General features: G+C 36.9%; 1 protein-coding gene across 4 annotated transcripts in view; it reads left to right on the plus strand.

Annotated features, from left to right (window-relative positions):
- TET1 (tet methylcytosine dioxygenase 1) overlaps positions 1–23,834 on the plus strand; it is a 120,181-nt gene that overhangs the window by 31,813 nt on the left and 64,534 nt on the right. For 2 of the 4 annotated variants that reach the window (XM_070488939.1, XM_014862781.3), the window contains exon 3: positions 1,870–1,923. In XM_070488939.1, coding sequence (XP_070345040.1) covers positions 1,870–1,923 — 54 coding nt within the window. Of the gene's footprint in view, positions 1–1,170; positions 1,338–1,359; positions 1,656–1,869; positions 1,924–23,834 lie in introns of those variants that run through there. The other 2 variants (XM_070488953.1, XM_070488946.1) reach the window with 2 other exon arrangements.

Genomic DNA, 23,834 nt, shown 5'->3' on the forward strand with positions numbered 1-23,834 from the left:
TGCTTTTGTGGCAAACCAAAAGGCTAAGAATCAAGGGTGATGAAATACAGGCCTTCCGGCCCTCACTCTGTTCCCGATTTCTGGTTGTGGGAATCTGTTCTGAATCCAACTGCAAGTGGAAAACCCATCTTTGGCTGAGTGGCCAGGGAGGCCCTCCTGCCAATCCCCTAAATGTGCTGCTGAAACTTTGGCCCTGTGAGGATGGAGCTGAGGCTGTCTCCTAAGATCTATGCAGCTGTCAAGGTGGCTGCGATGGGACTGTGACCGGCCTCTGTACAGCATTTTGGCCGTGACCTTGAGACCTGCCAGCTCACAGCAGCTGTCCTGGTTCTTGCTCCAGTGCCACTGTTGCATGGCCAGGGGGCTAAAGGGATGGAGCTAAACTCCTCTGGCTCTGCCATTCCCAGGGTCTTTTAAGTTCTAACTATGGTGCCCTGCTCTCCCAGCACCTACCACCCACTGGGCATCAGGGCAGTCCAGGTGTGTGAGTGTGGATGGCTGCTTGTTCCACCTCTGGCTCAGGTCCTAATCCCTGGGAAGTGAGTGACTCTGTCTGACCAGACTGGTGTGCAGACAGGCTCCACGTGGGGACCTGCTTGGCAGCTCTGCAGGCAGATGCTCAGAGACAGTTGGTGATCTTGGGGGATGGAGAAGCCAGAGGTGCCCCTCTTGTCCGGAGGTATAAGTCCGCCTCTGGAAGGGAGAGATTTCTTTGGGAAATGAAGGTCACCAGAAATGTCCAGAGCAAGAGAGAGAAATCTTTTCTCTCCAGCTATTCAGAATGGCAAGTGTAATTTGAAAACTCCTCCCCCTCTCCTTGTCCTCATCCTGTCCTTTTCCTTTTAAGTGGCTTTATTATTTTTTTAATCCGCCTTTGTCATTGGACATTTATTGACAGAAATCAAATTGCTGTGTTTCTGGGCAAGGCGCCTGCTGCAAAGAGGTGTGGTTCCCGAGGAATGAGACACGCAGCCCAACAGCTGAGCCTACACTGTCCTCACATAACCTCCCTGCCTTAAATATCGCCAATATTTAGCCTTGCCTTATAAAGTAAAAATGCACAATACCTTCCAGAGTTTCAGCAAGCCCAAATGCCCCCCTCGGCTCAGTTATATCTCCTGTACGTTGAAGGCAGGGCGCTCACCCCTCCCCCCGCGCAGACCTGCCCTCGGAGCCGCCAAGAGGTTACTAATCAGGGAGTCTCCGCCATCGATCCGATGGCGGAGACCTGGGGGATTTGTGTGCATTGTTTTTGCTGAAGCCTCCTGTGATTTCGGCGCGACCAGATCCTCTGCATCGAACTCCATGTCGCAGCTTGTGGCTGCCTGTGTCCTGTGGTGAGAGCGGAGCCGCACAGGAGATCCTTTGTCTAGGAAGGCTAGGCAGAGAAGATCACTTTGGAGTTGCTAAGCTCTGCATTGCCATTGGCTGCACTCTTTGTGGGGCTGTTTTTGCAAAAGGCATGCCCAGCACGTCTACAGTGCTGGCAGGCCAGGGCTGCCTTTAAACACCATGATAATAATACCAAAAAGCAGTTTGCAGAACTGTTCCACTGTAGAGGCTTCCTCTGCAGAAGCAAGCAAGATGGCTACCTCGTGGGCTTCGCTGTGAAGAATGCAGAGGCTAATTAAGACAGACTTTAAGGGGAAAAAAGGGTATTTCCCTATTTCATCTTTATGCAAGGCTTTTTTTCAGTGACTTTTAAAGTATACATTTTACATAAGCTCTTTAGGTTCTGCCTAGCAAACATGTTGATGATTTTAAATGGTCTAAGTAGTTTTATAGAGAAATAGCCAAAAATTTTGGGGGGGTGGGAGCTAATTTTTTTTTCTTAAACGGAGGCTCATTTTGCAATTTGATTTTTTTTAGGTTATAAAGGAAAACAAGAGGCCCCAGAGGGAAAAGAAGCCCAAAGTTTTAAAGGTAATCAGCTATTGATTCAATCATATTTAATTTTTTTCCATTTCCTACAGTATTTTTCTGTCACTTAGGGGTAAATTTGGAGTACAGAGGATGTGAATTCTCCCAGATTTTTAGTAGAAAAATGAATTTTCACTCAACTAAAGTGTTTTCTTTCTTTTTTTTTTTGATGTGCTGCATAATGTGCATATTAGCATCCTTTATTTTTAACTTCACACAAGTCTGCAAAAGGAAAAGTTTATATGCAAAGTGCTGTGAATAAAATTTGTTTTTCTTTGTAGCTCCCTTTGTAGCATCTGCATTTGTGGTGTTGCACCAGTGTGTAAACTTAAGCTCTTAAGGAGAAAGACACTATTTGAAGTTGACAGCTATGATCCATTGTGATTTTAATAGACCTTTCATTAGATACTGTTTTAAAATGTGCAGTTTTTCATTCTAAAGGGAAAGGTCCTTATAGGTTTTAGTTCAGCTTAAAATATGTAAGCCTTTGAGATCTTACAGTCAAATTACAATTGCTTAATCTCAAATTCCATCATCTTTAATTTTGCCATTCATAGAGCTGTAGGAATATGCATATTTTCTTTATTTTCAAAATAGTTTGCCTAATAGGTGTTTAGTAGTAACCTAATTCAGTTTATAAGCTAGCAATCTGTAATGAGTTTTGTACAGTATTTAGAAGGGTTGATTTAAAAGCATATGGCATTACTAAAAGTTCAAGGCTTGCTTTAGTGTAGCAAATAGATGCTTATGTCTTAAAGGTTTCAAGTGGTATATTGCTATTATAAATGCAAACAAACTGAGCAAGCAACCCTTTTAATTCAAGAAGACATTAAGCAATGAAACTGCTAGTCTTTAAGATTATATTGTATACATATAATTAAAAATATTTTAACCTAATCTTAGCTTTTCTTTTACAACTAAAGTTTTAGCACTCAAAGAAGAACAACATGTTGAACTATGGATGTGGCAAATTCTTATCTCATTTGTTTCCCCAGTTGTGTACCTTGAAATTGTTATTGACATGGAGAACCAAAACTAAATTGCTTTTTAATTGTCTGACCACCTCAGTTTCTGTTTCCTGTGCATTCATAGCATTGCCATGTACAGTTTTCATCAACCAATGAGTAATTTATTTAATATTTACCACATAGTCATCAGTGAGCTAGGCACTGTGATCATTGAAATGAATGAAATTGCTTGTCATAAATTCTCACTGGGCCTGGACAAATAGAATACTAGTTATTCTCAAGGTAGATGAAATCCTCTGTTTTTCTTCTGCATATTGATCCACTCACCCCCTTTTACTCCCTTCCTTTCCCTCAACTGTAGAAGGATACCATGCAAAGCCCTACTTATATTTTTAAATCTCTTTTTATACTTTCTGTGTTGGGTGTACTCATCTCAGGAGTTTTGTCTTACATTCTTCAAGTGAGAAATAGTTTTAGTCCTGCTGTTATAAATGTGTCTCACTTTGCGGGGGGGGGGGGGATGGGGCATAGGAGAAAGGGCTAGGCTGCGTGGACAAACTAATATAGACTAAGGAAGCTTGGTAGCTAAATCATCACCCACCTTTGCTAGGACGTAGAATTGAACTTTGGAAGTGCTATTTAATTCTACGTTTATTTTGTCAGTCTCTGTGTGTCTTGTCACTTGAAATAAATTTCAGAAGTAAATATACTGTGTGTTGCTTTTTTGAATCATGGCAACAGACTGACTTTTTAAAAGTAAGTGCCTGTGGGTGGCTGAATTTTACATGCCACAGCAAGCAGAACCAAATTGTTGCTTACTTTCCTCTATAGCTATCGATTATTGTATAAGAGTAAGGAAATGCTCTAAAAGGAAAAAAAAAAATTTTTTTCTGATGTTGGCATTTTAAGATGTTTTCTTCAGTTTTCTATTGGGCATAATATTTTTTGTTCTTCTCTAAAGAAAGCTTTGTTTCTCTGCTCCACAATAGAAATGCTAAAATACTTTCAGATTTTACCTTGATATGTGTAAAATACAGTTACAGCAAATGTAGAATATTATATAACCCTGAAGGAGATATTAAGAAACGAAATCCACCTTTTGGGGTGGAGGGTGGGGGAGGAGTACAACCTTCAATGTAAGCTGTTATGGGTGAAGATTTATTCCAGCTGGCTGCCACCCAGGATCAGTGATGAGAATCTCAGGCTACAGCTTGGTCTCTTTTCATAAGACACTTCTTTGCTTTTGGCATTGTACCACAGGTCTAGTCTGCTTCCTTTAATTTGGCCTCTTAGATTTTCAAATCTCCTGAGTCCCTTCCTCTGTGTCAGGTGGATGGTAGAGATATCCTGACTGATTTTCATCTTCATCATCTATTAGGAAGTAGTTGGACAGATGAAGAGTCTGATTAAGGAAATCGGGTGTAGAATTGAGCTTGTCCCATCCTACTCTGAACCTGCTAACTCAATACTGAATCCAGTTGTGGAGCTGAAATTGCCTGGCATGTCTCACATCTCTCGTCTTTAAACAACCTATTATTTATATTGATAACCTATATTTATGCCATTGTAATTCAAAATTTAAAACTATAAATAATGATCTCAAATTCCTGACTAGAGAGAGCATTTTCCTCTAGCCGAAATGACAGTTTCTGTCCAAAGCACTTTAATGGCCAGAATGGATATCAAATGATGGAGGAGGGGGCTCAGCACAAACTCCTGCCCCCACTAGTGCTGGAGGACCAGGTTCTTGCTCAGGCCCTGTTGATGGTCACTAGAGCTATTTTCATAGGTAGATGGCAGTTTGCTAGCTTTGTTATAATTGTTTCCTTGACTCTTGAGTAAGGTAAAGGGATGCAATCATTTCAGGCCTTGATTCATGAAATTGGACTTGTGAGTGGTATGGTTTGGAACTCCTCTTGGTAAAAACATTTATGTAAGTAATCTCCACTTTGTTTGGCAGGGTAGGAGGATATGTTCCCTTAGAAAAAGTCAATTTTAGGTAATTTCACTTTGGTTAGGTTGTCAGTCATTGTCCCTGGAGAAAATCAAATTGCACAGTCAGTTGGGGGTATTGAGGAGAATTTAGTGGAGGGATTGTTTAAAAGGTGTGGACAGGGTTACAGAAAAAACTATGGATGGCAAAGCATCCCAGGGCTAATGATAGCAGAGAGCTATTGCCACTCCTTGGTGTAAAGGGGCAAGGGAGCAGGAACCCAGGGAGAATAGTTGGAGTTGAAAAGAGGGAGTGGAGGCTTTTGTTGTGGCCTTTGGTTATGGGATCTTTCTGCAAAGAGAAAGTCATGAGGAGGGAGGGAGGTATGGAAATAAATATCCTGCCTTCCAGTTTCCTGCTGCTTTCATTGGTTGATCCCAATCAGAGGCTAAAAGAAAAGGGAGCCCACTGATGAAATATATCCTGGCCAGCTTCCTGCAGCATGTAAGAGGGTGTAGAAGATGGAGTGTGGACCTGGAGGGGCAAACAGAACATATTCGGCATCCCTAGTGACCGCAGGGGCAGTATGATAGGGTCAGAAATAGTAACAGAACCTTGATTACGTAAGAAGGTAAAGCTGGGTGAAGTGTATGTAAGAACTCTGTTATTTTTGCAACTTCTCTGTAAATCTAAAATCGTTTCACAATGAAAAGTGTGGGCATCCCTGTGAGGGGACTGCTTTTATGCATTCTGTAATTAGATACTCTTTCTAGGTTGGTAAGGGACATTTTCTAGCTATTTGGTTGTAAAATATCATCGAAGTAGTATTTGGAAGAACTGGGTGAGCAAATATAAAGAAATGTCAGTGGATATTAAACTAGGAAACCATCTACAGATAATTTATAAAAGAAAAAAATGAAAACTAAGTGATCTTCCTGCTAGCTTTTACACTGGCAGCCGTGCTCTCCACTGTTTCCTTCCTTCCTTGATGATGCTGATAAATGAGAACAAGTGGTGGTGGGGGTGATGGGGGGTGGGGGACAAAAGACGTGTATTTTACTGGGAGAGTATGTCTTTTTGACATATGTTTTAAAAGGAGAATCAAAATCATAAATGAATCACATTCATAGATTGTCTTGATTTGCATGACATAGTGACATTCAAAATATTTAGTATCATCATTGCCTGGCACATAGTAAATGCTCAATAAGTGTTCTTTCCCTGAACAGCATTATTATTAACATCCAATAAATATTTTTTTAGCACATACTAAATGCTGGGGCTGCAAAAGTGTACAAGACCAAAATGATTTCCACCCTCAAGGAGATTAAATGTTGCTGAGGAAAGGCAGGCAAAAAAATAAAAGTGAATAAATTACAAATTGCGGTGCATTCTTTGAAGGAAACAAAAAAAGTGTAAGAAAAGGAAAACATCATCTAGGGAAATTTACTTCATATCTTTGAGAACTGTTCCCTTCATTTGTAAATTGTTATATGTACTCCCGCTGATTTAAAAGCATCAAGTTACATACAACCGAGTTACCTTGTTTGTTTTTAAAACCCATTAAGTTACAAGAAATGGAAGATAACAGTTACTAAAGATTTCTCTCTACATATTTATCTACAACTTTGTTTCAGTTTTTAAAAGAAATCATTGGTAAATGTCTTAACTGGTTATAATGTAACATTCCATGACATGTAGCAACATGTTGCAAATTTTAGTGATAGATCAAATACTGAGCTTGACCATTGTTCAGGAAAAAAACATGCCATTTTGATTGGGTCCTTCATAGTCTCAGGCAATGAATCCCAGACTTGTGAATATAACAAACCAGTGGGGGAAGAAATTCAGAGTGGGTGGTGAGAGTATCTACAAAGGAATACCAATTTTTTTAAAAAGCCATGTAAATTGAAGGATGATAATCTCAGAATACAGGACGGTCATATAAATTTAATAATTTAGTTTTATGATTCAACACATGGTCCTTATTTTCCTCATTATGTCATAAGCTGGCAGAAACTGTCAAAAACGTGTGCTCATCCATCAGTGTTTATTCACACGATCAAAGGCACACATGGGGCTTCTGGTTTGCATACCCAGAAATTGTAATATAGCATTTTGCCCAGAGATGATCAAACTGATTTCAGGGCTGGGTTTTCACTTAAGCCAGCTCACACACAATCAAAGCATTCATTTATCATTGGAGCATGTACGTTTCCAGTGACTCAAGACCCATGTCCATTCTGTAATTTCTAGGAATGATCCCAAATAGAATCAGAGTGAATAAAAGCCAAGTGGGGTGAATGGGTTTGAGGAAAATTTCATTCAGGCTACAAAAAAAATTGTTGAATTCTTCCTAGCTCAGAAAAGAACATATGCCTTGTGTCTTGAATACGTATGCTCGTCTGATACTGTTTGTGTTTGGATAGTGCTGGATTCATACTGTTTTCTGAAGTCTACCTTCCTTACTGTAAAATTTTCTATATACTAACTAGAATATATTCTTAAGAGTCAAGTGAAAAGAGCCAAATAAGAACTTCTAATTAATTTTTTGTTAAAACCTTATGAGTATCCTAATTCATTTTCAACTTATAATTAATTTAATAATGAAATGCTTTCAGCGTCCAAAATATGTCATAAAAATAGCATTTCTAAAGACTTGATAGGAAGATTTACCCACCACACTGGCCTATGCAAGAAAATGAAGATTACAGTATCTTTTTTAACCTGTTCTGATGCTTCATAGTTTTAAATATTGACTAACACTTTAAGTTCTTTTTGAACTGAAAATAGAACTTTCTGCATGTGATAAATTTCAGGGAAAAGATGTTACAGTTTTAACATCTATGTTTAAAATTTAGTTATGTCACATAAATTTTATTAAATATAGATTGTTTTCATGGTTCTAAGGAAGCAGATGTTAAACAGTAAACTTATTTTAGAAAGTTATTTTAAATAAATAAATACTTTGTCTTAAATTGTGTATAGTTTTATTATTTTATTTTTTCAATTAACTTTTTTTTTGAGGAAGATTAGCCCTGAGCTAACATCCACCACCAATTCTCCTCTTTTCGGTGAGGAAGATTGACCCTGAGCTAACATCTGTGCCCATCCTCCTCTATTTTACATGTGGGACGCCTGGCACAGCATGGCTTGATAAGTGGTGTGTAGGTCCGCACCCGGGATGAAAACTAGCAAACCCTGGGCCACCAAAGCAGAGTATGTGAACTTAACCACTACACCACCTGTGTGTAATTTTAAATATAGCATATACAGATACACTTCCATATAAGATCATAGGATTGTTGTGGAGTTAAATCAATTATTTAATATATGTAAAGTGCATAGGACAGATTGGCATATAGTAATTTCTGAATTATTGATATCATTATTATATCTAAAGATGTAATATATGTTACTACAAATATAATTTTTATTAGTCCCTATGAATTTATTTCTTTTCTTTTTTTATTTTGTTGAGGTCATATTGTTTTATAACAGTGTATAATTTCAGGTGTACATTATTATCTATCAGTTTCTGTATAGACTGCATCTGCTCACCACCAATAGTCTTTTTTTTTTCTTCGTTTTAAAGATTGGCACCTGAGCTGACTTCTGTTGCCAATTTTTTCTTCCCCGTCTTCTTCTTCTCCTTCTTCTCCCTGAAGTCCCCCAGTACATAATTGTCTATTCTAGTTGTAGGTTCTTCTGGTTGTGTTATGTGGAATGTTGCCTCAGCATGGCCTGATGAGTGATGCCATGTCCACTCCTAGGATCTGAACCAGTGAAACCCTGGGCCACCAAAGCAGAGTGTGCAAACTTAACCACTCGGCCACCAGGCCAGCCCCAATAGTCTCATCTTTTTTTTTTAAGATTTTATTTTTTCCCTTTTTCTCCCCAAAGCCCCCCGGTACATAGTTGTATATTCTTAGTTGTGGGTCCTTCTAGTTGTGGCATGTGGGACGGTGGGATGCTGCCTCAGTGTGGCTTGATGAGCAGTGCCATGTCCGCGCCCAGGATTCAAATCTACGAAACACTGGGCCACCTGCAGCAGAGCACACGAACTTAACCACTCGGCCATGGGGCCAGTCCCCAAACAGTCTAATTTTTTTTTAATTAAGATTATGGTAGTTTACAACCTTGTGAAATTTCAGGTGTACATTATTGTTAGTCATGTTGTAGGTACACCACTGCACCCTTTGTGCCCACCCCATACCCCCCCTTTCCCCTGGTGACCACCGATCAGTTCTTTTTGTCTATATGTTAACTTCCACCTGTGAGTGGAGTCATACAGAGTTTGTCTTTCTCTGTCTGGCTTATTTCACTTAACATAATACCCTCAAGGTCCGTCCATGTTGTTGTGAATGGGATGATTTTGTCCTTTTTTATGGCTGAGTAGTATTCCATTGTGTATGTGTATATATATATATATATATATATATATACCGTATCTTGTTTATCCAATCATCAGTTGCTGGGCACTTAGGTTGGTTCCACATCCTGGCTATTGTAAATAATGCTTTGATGAACATAGGGGTGCATGGGACTTTTGGAATTGCTGATTTCAGGTTCTTAGGATAGATACGCAGTAGTGGGATGGCTGGGTCATAAGGTATTTCTATTTTTAACTTTTTGAGAAATCTCCATACTGTTTCCCAATAGTCTAATTTTTATATGTTATCATGCATATATGCCCCTTTACACCTTTCACCCACGCCCCAATGCCTTTCCCCTCTGGTAACCACTAATCTGTTCTCTTTATCCATGTATTTGTTTTTCTTCCACATATGAATGAAATCATATGGTGTTTGTTTGTCTTTCTCTGTTTGGCTTATTTCACTTAACATAATACCCTCAATGTCCATCCATGTTGTTGCAAATAGGATGATTTTGTCTTATTTATTTATTTATTTATTTTGAATGGCTGGCTGGTATTCTATTATCTATATATACCACATCTTCTTTATCCATTCATCAGTTGATGGGTACTTTGGTTGCTTCCACATCTTGGCTATTGTGAATAATGCTGCAGTGAACATAGGGGTACATAGATCTCTTTGTATTATTGATTTCATGTTTTTTGGATAAATACTTGGTAGTGGGAATAGCTGGATCATACGGTATTTTTATTTTCAATTTTTTGAGAAAGCTCCATGCTGTTTTCCATAGTGGCTGCACTGGCTTGCTTTTCCACAAACAGTGTATGTGGGTCCCCTTTTATCCACATCCACTCCCACACTTAAATTTATATATATATATATATATGTGTATATATATATATATATATATATATATATATATTTCTTTTTTTTGCTGAGGAAGATTCACCCTGAGCTAACATCTGTTGCCGATCTTCCTCCATTTTGTATGTGGGTCATTGCGACAGCATGGCCACAAATGAGTGGTGTAGGTCCATGCCCAGCAACTGAACGCAGCTTGCTGAAGTGGAGCACGCCAAACTTAATGACTAGGCCATGGGGCTGGCCCCATACACTTTAAAAATATCAAGTGCACTTTTCAGAAAATGTGTGTTTTCTTAGCAGTATATTCACTTAATTGCCTTATTTAGGAAATGTAAACCTATATTCCAGACAGGCTTTTCTTTCTTTTAAAAAATATCCCTTCTGCTTTTTGTAATAAGGAATATCAGAAATAAGAGTTTAAACTTTGAAAATACTAAATTTCTCTCTTTCCCCTTTTATTTATATTTCCTATAGAATCAAGGATTCTATAATAAAGACTAGAATATCATCGATATGAAAAATAATCTCACAGTTGATGGTTAGTTTCAATTACAGAATTCAGTTACAAAGATAAGGGTAGACTGAGAAGAACACATTTGAAACAGGATACAAGTTACAGAGATGTTTACAAGTTATGTGCCTTAAACATGATTTCATCCAGAAAAGAATCACATAAGAAGTTTCTACTAAATTATCAAAAAATTTATCTTAAATATCTGGAGGTATTTTTTTCTATCTTAGAAAGAAATGTTTTCACTTAATATCTTGTGTATTCATTTTACTTTAGAAAAGGAAAAAAACTCAGCTAATAACTGTATGCTCCAATTCTTGAAGTAAGTTTAAAATTATTTTAGACATAATTTCCCCTCTCAAAAAAAAAAAAAAATAGGAAAAATATACCTGAAATTTTCTGAGCATTTTAAATTTCAATGTCACAGGTATTTAGTGCTCTTGATTACATTTCATTTTTAAAATTTAACTGTATATCTCCTTGTGGTATCAGCAGTACCCAAAGGAAGGTGCATGACCTTTAATGTCACACAGTCCTTGGTTTAAGCTCTGCTTCTTCTATGTGCTAACTGTGTGGCCCAGGGAAATTTAACTGAACTGTCTGAGACCTATTGTTAAAAGAGAACAATATCTAACCCACAGGTTGTTTAGTAGATTACAGAATTTTTAATTTACTGAATTTATTCCATCCATAGTGGGTATTCAATAAATGATAGCTATCATCATCATTTTTGTTGTGATTATTACTATAAAATAAAATCCTTTGTAAAATATTAATGTGTTTGGATTTTGAATTGCTTTCATTATTCTTTAAAGCAGATTGTAAGCTTTTAAGTTTAGAGCAGCATTCAACTTTTTGTTCTGCATAGTGTCTTAACGTAACGTCTTGTGACTACAACTCAATAAATATCAGTTTAACAAATGATTGAATTAATGTATATCATGGCCTAACTTTAGTCAGCTAGATCTAAACTGTATAAATTACTATAATGACATCTGGGTATATAAGAGAAACTGTACATTTTCATATCATCAGGCCAGCCTTGAATAATTTTCCATAGTGAATTGATACGGAAATCAGGATACGCATCTAATGCATTTATTTTAATTTTATTATTTTTTCTCAAACTTTTACTTGAAAAAACCAAACCTACAAAAAAGTTGAAAGAATAATGCATTAAACATCCATATTCTTTATATATATATATATATATTTTTTTTTTTTTTTTGCTGGACCATGTGATATTTTACCTGTAAATACTTCAAGATGCCTCACCTAAGAATATTCTTCTACATAACCACAGTACAATTATTACACTGAGGAAGTTTGATATTGGTTCAGTCTAACATAAGGTACTATCAGTTTAAAAATCTTTTCAGTTGTTATCCCCTTTCAGAAAAATCCTTTCTAGCTGTTTTCATCCTGATCTAGCATCCAATCTTACATCATGTGTTGCATTTGATTGTCATGTCTCTTTGGTCTCCTTTTATCTCGTCTTCCCACCATTGTGTGTATGTGTGTGTGTGTGTCTTTCTTGACTGATGATTTTGAACACTTATTGCTTTTTTCATGTGTGTGAGAAAGATTCACCTTGAGCTAATGTTTGTTGCCAATCCTCCTTTTTTTAAAGATTTTATTGTTTTCCTTTTTCTCCCCAAAGCGCCCCAGTACATAGTTATATATTCTTAGTTGTGGGTCTTTCTAGTTGTGGCATGTGGGGTGCCACCTCAGCATGGCCTGATGAGTGGTGCCATGTCCCTACCCAGGATTCAAACTGGTGAAACCCTGGACCCCCGCAGCAGAGTGCACGAACTTATTCACTCAGCCATGGGGCTGGCCCCGCCTCTTTTTTTGCTTGCAGAAGATCAGCCCTGAGCTAATATCTGTTCCAGTCTTCCTCTACTTTGTATGTGGGAAACCTCCACAGCATGGCTGATGAACAGAGCAGGTACATACCCGGGATCTGAAACCCTACAAACTGGGGCTGCCGAAGTGAAGCATGTGGAACTTTAACCACCTTGCCACGGGGCCAGCCCCTATTACCGTTTTATAAAATCTTTTGATTCGAAGATCAAGAAATATGGGTAACTGACAGTAAATTTCAGGTTTCAGATAGGTTGCCCAGTCCACATTTAGCCATTGAGCTCTTTGTTGGATTGTCTAGTGCTTCCTGGATTGGATCCTGAATTCCTAATTGGAGGAGATTAGCAGATTGAAAAAAATAAATGTAGTTGGGTAAACTCAGAGATTAAATTGATCTGCTGCATCTATACCAGGTGGTATCAGAGAATGGAAGAGAAAGGAATGCCTTAATTATTGACTCACTGGAAAAAGAAATGAAAGAAAATGAAGTAGTGGTATTTATAGGGCCATGGTGAAGCACTTGCAAAGGTATTATTGGCTTGAAGTAAGGATTTGATGACCCATATGAAAATCTGAAGGTTGTTTGCTGATTAAAATAAGTAGAAGCTATTTCAAAATGTTAATTTCATCACTCTATGCATGAAATCTAGTTTATGCCCTCACTTAGTGGATGTGTGAAATAGCTGCACTGCAGGTTAGAACATTCCATCAGAAATTTAATCCAGCTGTCCAGGGTTTATTTAAAGCCTCTGATATTTGATCACTTCACTAAAACAAGTTAAGACCATCAGAAAGCTGAGTTACCTGGACCGCATTTCCTAAGATAGTATGCGTTATGATACATGATACAGTAATAGACGGCCTGACAGGCTAACTTCCGCTCAATGTAACTTCTAGTTAAAAATTGTCTGTGAAGAATAGTTTATGTGCTGCCCATGGTCAGAAAAAAAGACAATATAAAAAATGTGTTTTCCTTTTTTGACTTTTCAGTCAGAAAAGCTGGTCAGATTCATTGGGCAAGCATTGTAATGTGCTCAACTGTGAAATAGGAAAGCACTTCTTTCTTGTGGACTTCATTAAAATTAAATATTTTTTTGGACATAATTTCAAACAACAAAAAAGCTGTAAGAGTAGTATAAAGTATTTCCATACACCCCTCACCCAGTTTACCCAAATGTTAGCATTTTATCTCATTTGCTTTCTCTATCTACATACATAGATAGAGAGAATTCTTTGAGAGTAAGTTTCAGACATGATGCCTCTTTACCCCTAAATACTAAAGTATGCATTTCTTAGAAACAAGGACCTCTTCTTACATAACTAGTACAATGATCAAAATCAGGAAATTAACATAGATACAATACTATTATTTAATCTATTGATCAGATTTCACCAATTGTCCTTAAAAATGTATTGTGTATCAAAAGATAATCTCAGATCATGCATTGCATTCAGTTGTTCTGTCTCTAGTCTTGTCAATTTGATATTTTCAAAGAGTACAGGTCAGTTATTTTTGTAGAATGTCCCTTAGTTTGGGTTTATTCGACATTTGCTCATGATTAGATTCAGGTTTATGCTTTTTTAACAAGAATGCCGAAGAAGTGAGTTTGTGTTCTCAGTGAATCATATCTGGAGGCACATGATGTCAATTTGTTCTATTATGTACTATGATCATAACATTGACCTCTTGGTTAAGGTGGTATCTTCCAGGTTTCTCCAGTACTGTAACTCTCTTTCCTTTTGTACTGAAGTATTTTTCTGTGGAGCTACTTTAAGACTACGTAAGTATCCTGTTGCTTCTCATTGGTTTTTAGCATTCATTCATGATTCTTGCCTGAATGAAATATTAATTATGATGGACTCTATTTTAACCTAAACATTCTATTTTGTATTTTGTTACCTTTAAGGCGTCTTAACTTTTGGGGGGCATAGAAATGGGATGTCTTAAGTTTGAAAGATTAAATTAATAAAACTTTTAAGTAATAACAAAAAATGCCTGTGGCTCTATTTAATGTCCTATTGTACTGTACCAAATGGTTAATTTTGGTTGAGAAAGTAGGACTCAGGTTACTATATGGTAAAATGAGGGTGTAGTATCTCAGATGTTGAAAAAAAGCAGATATTAGGATGACAAGGTGAACCAGGCATTGAATTCCAAAGGAATGTGACATAGACTTCATTCCGTCTTTATCTTTTTCTTTCCTCTCTTATCTTCCACACTACCCTATCTTGTCATGAACTTAATACAAAAGAAAGAATTCCAACTCAGAGAAACTCGATGGAGACAAATACAGTAAAATGAAGATAACCAGTCAATCAGTAACAACCACACTCCCCCAATTTAGGACCAAGTAGCTTTGAAGGAAAGAAAAAAGATTTGTTTATGAACCAGATAGGAAACAAATTACGTTAAACTTCCTCCAGGATATAATCAAGAAACAGAACTCTCAAAATTACGTCTGGGTGAAGTTCATAGGTTATAATAGCAGCAAAAGTAGACTTCAGTCCTATGTACAGCTAATGCCCCAAGGGGAACATCACGTGCAGTCAAAATTAATTTTATTAAGGAAGAAAATGAAAACATCAGTATGATTTAAAAGGAAATCCAATGAACTCATTTTAGAAATAGCTATAATTACAAAAAAAAAGAGAACAATCTTGAAAGAAATTCAAACAGTAATATATGAAGGAAATGTCAAAGTTCTGTATACTCATTGTCCCTCGTTTTGTTCAAACTCCTTACTCTCTCACATCTGAAAGGTACATACTCTTAATAGTTTGATGGGTGTTCTTCCAGATATAGTCTATATACATACAAGTATATCCATAGTTATATATATGTTGTGTATATATACAGATGTATCAACTCATTCTTTTTTTTTTTTTTTTTAAGATTTTATTTTTTTCCTTTTTCTCCCCAAAGCCCCTCGGCACATAGTTGTACATTCTTCGTTGTGGGTCCTTCTAGTTGTGGTATGTGGGACGCTGCCTCAGCGTGGTTTGATGAGCAGTGCCATGTCCGCGCCCAGGATTCGAACTGACGAAACACTGGTCCGCCTGCAGCGGAGCGCGAGAACTTAACCACTCGGCCACGGGGCCAGCCCCTCAACTCATTCTTTTTTAATAGTGGCATTATTTTTTGAAATACTTTTTATATATCATGAAATACTCAAATGTTAAATATATTATTCAACCAGTTTTGGTGAATGCATAGAAAAACACTAATCATTTCTGTCACCCCAGCAAGCTTCCTTGTGCCTCTTCCTAGTCAATCTGCTCCCCCTCCAAGCAACTATTAATCTGATCTATATCACCATCGGTTAGTTTTGCCTTTTCTATAAATTTTTATGTATGGAATTATATAGAATATATTTTGTGTGTATCTGGCTTCTTTCAATCAGGACTAGAAAGATAAATAGATAGATCTGAACGTCCTTAGTTTTAAACAAAAATTTTATTGAGATATAATTCATATACTACACAATTCACTTATTAACAATGTACAATTCAATGGCCTTTAGTATTCTCACAGTTGTACATGGATCACCACAGTCAATTTTGGAAAATTTCCATTACCCCAAAAAGTAACCCCATTCTCCTTAGCTGTCACCCCTCAACCCCTCCATCCACTCCAGCCCTAGGCAACTAATAATTTACTTTCTATCCCTGTGTGTTTCCCTATTTTAGACATTTCATATAAATACAATCGTACAGTCATATAATACATGGTACTTTGTGACTGGTTTCTTTCATTTGGCATAATGTTTTCAAGGTTCATCCATGTTGTAGCATGTATCAGTACTTAATTCCTTTTTACCTTCCTTCCTGAATATTCCATTGTATGTATATAGCACATTTTATTTGTCCAGTCGCCATTTGTTGGCCATTTGGGTTGTTTCCACTTTTTGGCTATTATGAATAATTCTGCTATGGTCATTCATATATGACATATGTTTTCATTTCTCTTAGGTACGTACCTAGAAGTGGAATTGCTAGATCATATGTTAACTCTGTGTTTAACGTTTAGAAGAATTGCCAAACTTTTCTAAAGCAGCTGCACTATTTTACACTCTTACTAGCAGTATATGACAGATCCAATTTTTCTACATTCTATTCAATACCTGTTATTGTCTATCTTTTTTATTTTAGCCCTCCTAGTGGGTGGGTGAAGTGGTATCTCAGATGGTTAACAATATAGTAAGAATCTCTTTATGTGCCTGTTGACCATTTGTATACCTTTAGAAAACTGTCTATTTTCTAATTGGGTTAGTTGACATTTTATTCTTGACTTGTAAATGGTACTTTATGTATTCTACATACAAGTCTCTTATTAGTTGCATGATTTGCAAATATTTTCTCTCATTCTGTGGATTATCTTGTCACTTTCTTGATGGGTCTTTTGAAACACAAAATTTTTAAATTTTGATGATGTTCAGTTTATCTATTTTTTTCTTTGATTGCTTGTGCTTTTGGTTTTTTATATCTAAGAAACGATTTCCTAATCCTTGTTTACAAAGATTTACACCTGTGTTTTCTTCAAAGAGACTTAGGATTTAGCTTTTACATTAAAGTCTTGATCTATTTTAAGTTAATTTTTATATATGGTGTGATGTAGAATCCAACTTCATTCTTTTGCATGTGGATATCCAGTTGGCCTAACACCATTGGCTCAAAAGACTATTCCTTCCCTATTGAATTGTCTTGGAACTCATCACAGTTTTGAGTTTCATTCGTGTTGTGTCTATCAGTCATTTGTTCCTTTTTGTTGCTGAGTGGTATTCCTTTGTAAGACTATACCAGTTTGTTTATCCATTCTCTCACTGATGGACGTTTGGATTGTTTCTAGTTTCTGGGTATTATGAATAAAGCTGCTGTGAACATTTTTATACAAGGGTTTTTGTGTGTGGACATGTTTTCATTTCTGTTGGATAAATAGGAGTTGAATTGCTGAGTCATAGGATAGGTGTACGTTTAATAGTTTAAGAATCTGCTCGGGGCTGGCCCCGTGGCCGAGTGGTTAAGTGTTGCAGGTGGCCCAGTGTTTTGTTGGTTCAAATCCTGGGCGCGAACATGGCACTGCTCACCAAACCACACTGAGGCAGCGTCTCACATGCCACTAGAGGGACTCACAGCGAAGAATATACAACTATGTTCCGGAGGGGCTTTGGGGAGAAAAAGGAAGAAAATAAAAAAATAAAAACTCCTAAAAAAAGAATCTGCTAAACAATTTGCTAAAGTGATTGTACCCTTTTAGACTTCCACTACAATTATAAGAATTTCAGTTGCTCCACATCTTCTCCAACATTGGGTTTGACAATTTTTTCATTTAGTCATTCTAGTGATAGCCACATTCTTATTAATACTTACCCATCATATAGCTCTGTAATAACTGTTTTATTTTTGAATAATACTCTATTTACTAACTAAAAATAATAACATTACTAAGTTACAGTAACATTTTTGGAGAAGCTCTTGTCCAGAAGAATTAATTGGCTTCTAGTTTTTCATTATTATAATTATTATTAAAGTAAACTTACTTGACTGAGCTCAGATTTTTAAAAGATATTATATAATCTATGCACATGTCCTATCATATTGAGAAGTAACAACAGCACGAAGAACAATAAAGTTAAGTGAGGTGAGGTGAGTTTTTTTAATTATTCTTCTAAGGGTTGGTGGTGAATTTTGGTAATTGTGTAGAGGAAACAGGACCTATCTGAGTTTTGCCATTTGATCTAAAGATTAAAGAATAGATAGAACATGGAGAAGAAGACTTGAAGTTCAGAATGTTTAATGATAGTGTACAAAAGCACGTAGTTGGTCTGAAAAGAGTTCAACTTTCCAATTCAGATAAATGACATCCCATAATTTTGACAGTACTTGGAAATAAGAGCACCTAAATACCAGCAGTGATGTTTATGAAGTCATGGAGAATGAAAGAGGTGCCTGGAAGTTTAATATAAAGTAAAAAACTTACTAAGTGGTCAACTTCACAGAAGAAGAAATGTAAATGTCCAAGAAATAATTTTTAAATGGTCAGCCTCAGGGCTGGCCCAGTGGCACAGCGGTTAAGTGTGCACGTTCTGCTTTGGTGGCCTGGGGTTTGCCGGTTCAGATCCCAGGTGCGGACATGGCGCTGCTTGGCAACCCATGCTGTGGTAGGCATCCCACATATAAAGCAGAGGAAGATGGGCAGGGATGTGAGCTCAGGGCCAGCCTTCCTCAGCAAAAAGAGGAGATTGGCAGCAGATGTTAGCTCAGGGCTAATCTTCCTCAAAAAAATAAATAAATAAAATAAATAAATGGTCAGCCTGCATAATAATTTGAAAAACATACATTATTAAAGTCCCCCTCTTTTTTTTTGCCATATGAATTTGGGAAAGTTAAAGAACAATGTTAGTAAATATGGGAAATTTGAGTTAAAAATAGGACAATCTTGGCACTGAGAAAGGAAATCGGATCTATCTTTCTGGAGAGCAGTTTGGGTGGAGTTTTGAAAGTATAGGTGCCTGCTTCAGTCTAAAGAAAGGAAGAGAGATTTAACGTTTTATTTTTAAAGGGAAAAAAACTGTTACAAAATGACATGGTACAGATCTCATTTTTGTTTTAAAAATACATCGCATCAAATATAATATATTGTTATACACAAAAAGGAATCTGGCAGACTATGTACTAGTTTTCCCTGAGTAGATGATTTAGAGTCTTTCCTCTGGTTTTCCTTATCTCTATCTGCTGGGGTTTTTTTCCGCCTGTAATAAGAGTATAATAAAATTAAAGAAATTTCTGATTAAAGAAAAAAACACGAACTAACATTATGATTAAAGAGCAGAGTGATCAGCACACTGAACTTTGTGGAAAGCATTCGCTCTGTGTGAAAGTTCCAGTGAACCCTTACAGCAGGTAAAGGGCCTTGGGGAAAGGAGATGGGCTCCAGGCTATGATAGGTATGTGTTTTTTGACTTTGTATTTGGATATGATTTTTAATTTACAAAAATATTGCAAAAATAGTACAAAGAATTTCCTTATACTTTTTACCCAGCATCCCCAAATGTTAACATCTTACATAACCATAGTACCATGATCAAAACCAGGACATTAGGGTACCAGCCCCCTGGCCGAGTGGTTAAGCTCACGTACTCCGCTTTAGTGGCCTGGGGTTCACTGGTTGGGATTCTGGGCGTGGACCTAGCACCGCTCATCAAGCCATGCTGGGGCAGCCTCCCACATAGTGGACCTAGGAGAACCTATAACCAGGATATACAACTATGAACTGGGGGGCTTTTGGGAAATAAAAAAAAAGAAGATTGACAACAGATGTTAGCTCAGGGCCAATCTTCCTCTCTCACACACAGAGCCCCCCGAGGACATTAACATTGACTCAATACCATTTAATATTCTAAAGACCTGATTCAAATTTGGCCCATTTTCCCACTAATTTGCTTTTTTGGTGCAGGCTTCAATCTGGGACCCCTCATCACACTTAGTTGTCATGTCTCCTTTTTCTCTAAACTGCAGTCGTTCCTCAGTGTTTTGAAATCTTTCGTGACATTGGCCCTTTTGAAGAATCCTGGTCAGTTATTTTGTAGAATGTCCCTCAAGTTGGGTTTGTTTGGTGCTCCCTCATGATTAAATTTAGGATATGCATTTTGGCAAGAATCCAGAGCCATCTGCCCTTCTCAGTGTATCATATCTGAGTTACCTTTGATCACTTGGCTTAAGTGTCTGCCAGGATTCTTCTTTGTAAAATTACTGTTTCCCTTTGTAATTAGCAGGTGTCTTGTGGGGAGATACTTGGACAGATACCCTGCTTTCCATCACTTTTTTACCCACTAATTTTAGGATCCATAGATAGTTCTTATCTCCAATGCTTATTAATATGGTGTTTACCAAGTAGTCATTTCCTATTCCTACCATTCCTCTTCATCTATTAATGGGAGTTCTACTGGAAGGGAGTACTGTCCCTCTGCTCCTGCTTATTTATTCACTCAATTATTTATTATATCAGTATGGACTCACAGCTATTCATTTTATTCTATGGATTATAATCCATCACTGATAGATCGTTGAAGGGTTAAGGAAGACTTCCATGTTGGGTTCCAAGGGTAGAAGTGGATGGGTGACGGGGTAGGAAGAACCAGCATACTGGACGGTTGGGAGGTAGTTTCTTGGTACTTTGGGTATTTAAGCAGTTTCATGAGTCCCTTCATAGAGGTGATGCAGAGATAGTTCATGCTTGGCGTCAGTAGGTGGACTCCATGCCCTTGAAGGTCTCTCCTAACCTCGAGATCCTCTCAGCAGCTTAAGCAGAAAACACAGATGGCCACTTCATAACTTACTTAGCTACTAAGCTTGTGTAGTAAGAGTTTTATATCAGTGCATGTCTAGCCTCTGATGTGTCTGTCACATAATTAGCAAAACCCAGCCGGCACCCCAGGCAAAGGGTGAGGTGTATGGAACTTCAATGTAAATAATCTAAAAATGCCAGACCTGACAGATTCTACCACTTTCATGTGGCTGGATTCTCATTTCTTAGAACTGAACATAATGATGTGTAAGTTTAGCTCAAGGTGACTTTTTCTTGGGATGTATAAAGGAGATTATTGCGTTTGCTGGAATGGCTGTCATGTTATCTAGTACCAAGTCCATTGCTTTGACTTGTTGCCTGCCTCCTGCTACTTCACATTCGTTTTCGGCACTTCTTTAGAATTTCAGCCTTGATTTACTTCCCCCTAGACATTTCCAATTTTTTAAATGACATCTATACTTGTCTTTATTTCCATGATTTCTGAAATATTTCCATGAAGCTAATATAATAATTTTAACAAACATTTTTTCTTATTTCATGTTCTTTTCTTTATTTATTTATTTTGCTGTACAGGAAATATAAAACTTTATTTTTATTTATGAATTTTTTTGAATTGATTTTCCCCCAGCTTTATTGAGATATAATTGGGATATAACACTGTAAGTTTAAGGTGTACAACACAGTCTTGTTATGTATACACTGTGAAACAATTACCACATTTTTATGTTCTCTTAGAATGTCACTGAAATTTCCTTCCCTTTTAGTAGCTTGTAGTGTTGGTCTCATTTATTACAGGCCCCAAATTTGCTCTTTTCTGTGTTTTTCAATTAATTGTTAGAGTTAGAACGTCTTCAATGCTGTTTGAATCTCTACTAGGCAAGTACTGATCACCCCTGGCAAGGGTCCTTTGTTTACCATATTTAATCCAGCTTTTAGTCCCTCTGAGTGCTCTTTCTCAAGCTGATTTGTTTGAATCCGTTTTGCAAGTAAAATAGCAAGACGCCTTGTAGGAATTGCTTTATTATTAAGGTCCAAATGTATAACATCTGCTCAGGCTCCTTCGTGCCTGGAGCCTTGTGTTCTCAAAACGCTTGTTAGTTTCGTCGGCTGTCATCTCATTTGTTAGCAAGCATCAAAATGGTTTATGAACAGACCACAAAAGTCTGCCTGGCAGCTTTCCAGAGAGGTGCCGAACAGGGGTATTTTAGAATCGGGTTGTAACTTTGTAATTCATAAAAGAGAGATGAGAGAAATCCAGCAGCAACAGAAAGCCTTCCCTGTTCACAGACTAGGAAACCATTTTGTGGTGTTATTTTTGTTTATTTTTACTAAAAGCCTTACACTGAGCTATGTCATTTTTTACAACCATCCTTAGTTGTATGATAGTAAAATTAGGTGATTTTCTATTTTAATGTATAACACCAATTTTGGGGGAACTGTGGAATTCAGAATATTGTCCTTTCTTTCTGATTTATGTTTTTATTCTTGTCTTCCTTTTTCACTATTGGATTTTATTCCATGATGTTTATGAGGAATTAAAAAGTAATATAGTCCTAGATTGGAGTTTGTCCTTTTATAACTGTCAAAGAAATACTTAAGAGGAACGAGGGAAAGGCAGTGCCGTCTTCTGTATGTTTGTAATGACTTATTACTTTAATAATTTTTTTGTAATGCCTTCACTTTTATCTGTGACATTTTATTTGCACTACAAAAGACATGAAATAACAATGGCAACACACATGCTGGTGTTTTATTTCAAATAGTACGAGTCCAAGCAGATGACATTCTAGAAGTTATTTTCTTTTTTGAAAATTGTAAATTTATTTATTGTGGACAATTCACCTCCCCCAACTCAGCCAAATGGATCTAGTATTAACAGTTATTTTATATTCTTTCAGACCTTTTTTGTTGTATATATAAGTACATAGACAAAATGGTATCATTCTATAATACTGTTTCGCCATATGCTTTTAAAAATTTTTTAAATTCTGAAATATACATACAAGAGTGTATATGAGATGTTTGTATAGTTCAGAATTGTTACAAGGAGAGCACTTTTTTCCCTTTAAGGATATTGCTTTTCTTTTTTTTTTTTTAAGGTTGGCACCTGAGCTAACATGTGTTGCCAATCTTCTTTCTTTTCCCCCTTCTTCTGCCCAAAGCCCCCCAGTACGTAGTTGTATATTCTAGTTGTGAGAGCCTCTGGTTGTGCTATGTGGGACGCCGCCTCAGCATGGCCTGATGAGCGGTGCCATGTCGGCACCCAGGATGTGAACTGGGGAAACCAAAGCGGAGTGCGCGAACTTAACCACTCGGGCATGGGGCCGGCCTTGAGAACACTCAATCACCAGTCAAATGGTTAAGAAATTGAACGTTGCCAGTTCTGTAACTATCTGTGTATGTCCCTCTACCATCTCATTGTCCTCCCAAATCCCAAGAGGAAATTTCTTTCCCACCCTTAGGATAACCATTTCCTTGCTCTTCTATATAAAGGTTTACCATTTCTGTATGCTTCCTTGATGATGTAGTTCTTAAGGATAAATTTCTACAAGATAATTTCCTTGACGGGAGATTCCCAGTGATGAGCATGTAGTTAACAATTTTTTTTGTCATAAAAACTTTATCTTTTTTTTCTGATTACAAAAATAATGTTTATTGTAAAATTATTTGGGCGTTTATACCAATTAGTAAGACATTACAGAAATGTATGATGTAGAAAATGAAAATCCCTGGTAGCTAACCCCATATCAAATAACATTCATTTGGTTTATGTTCCTATAACTACATATACTAACATCTATTATTTTATAAAAATTAGATTATGATGTATTACTTCTTTGCAGCTTGGTTCTTTTCATATTAATTAATTATGTACTCCTTTTTGGGTCAGTGTAAGTAGATCTCCATTGTGATTTCAATAAATTGAGAAATATGGATTTAAGATTACTATTTAAAGACAAAGGGAATCAGTAGTAAAACTAAAATAGTGTGTATGTCTTTTAAATTAATAGAGGAAAAGAGAATAAAAAAGAGAAAGAACCCATTTAGCAAAAAACCTGCCAGCATCAAACATTTATTATTAGGATATGTA

The sequence above is a fragment of the Equus asinus genome, chromosome 2 (assembly GCF_041296235.1).
Source record: "Equus asinus isolate D_3611 breed Donkey chromosome 2, EquAss-T2T_v2, whole genome shotgun sequence".
In the NCBI taxonomy this organism is placed as follows: Eukaryota; Metazoa; Chordata; class Mammalia; order Perissodactyla; family Equidae; genus Equus; species Equus asinus.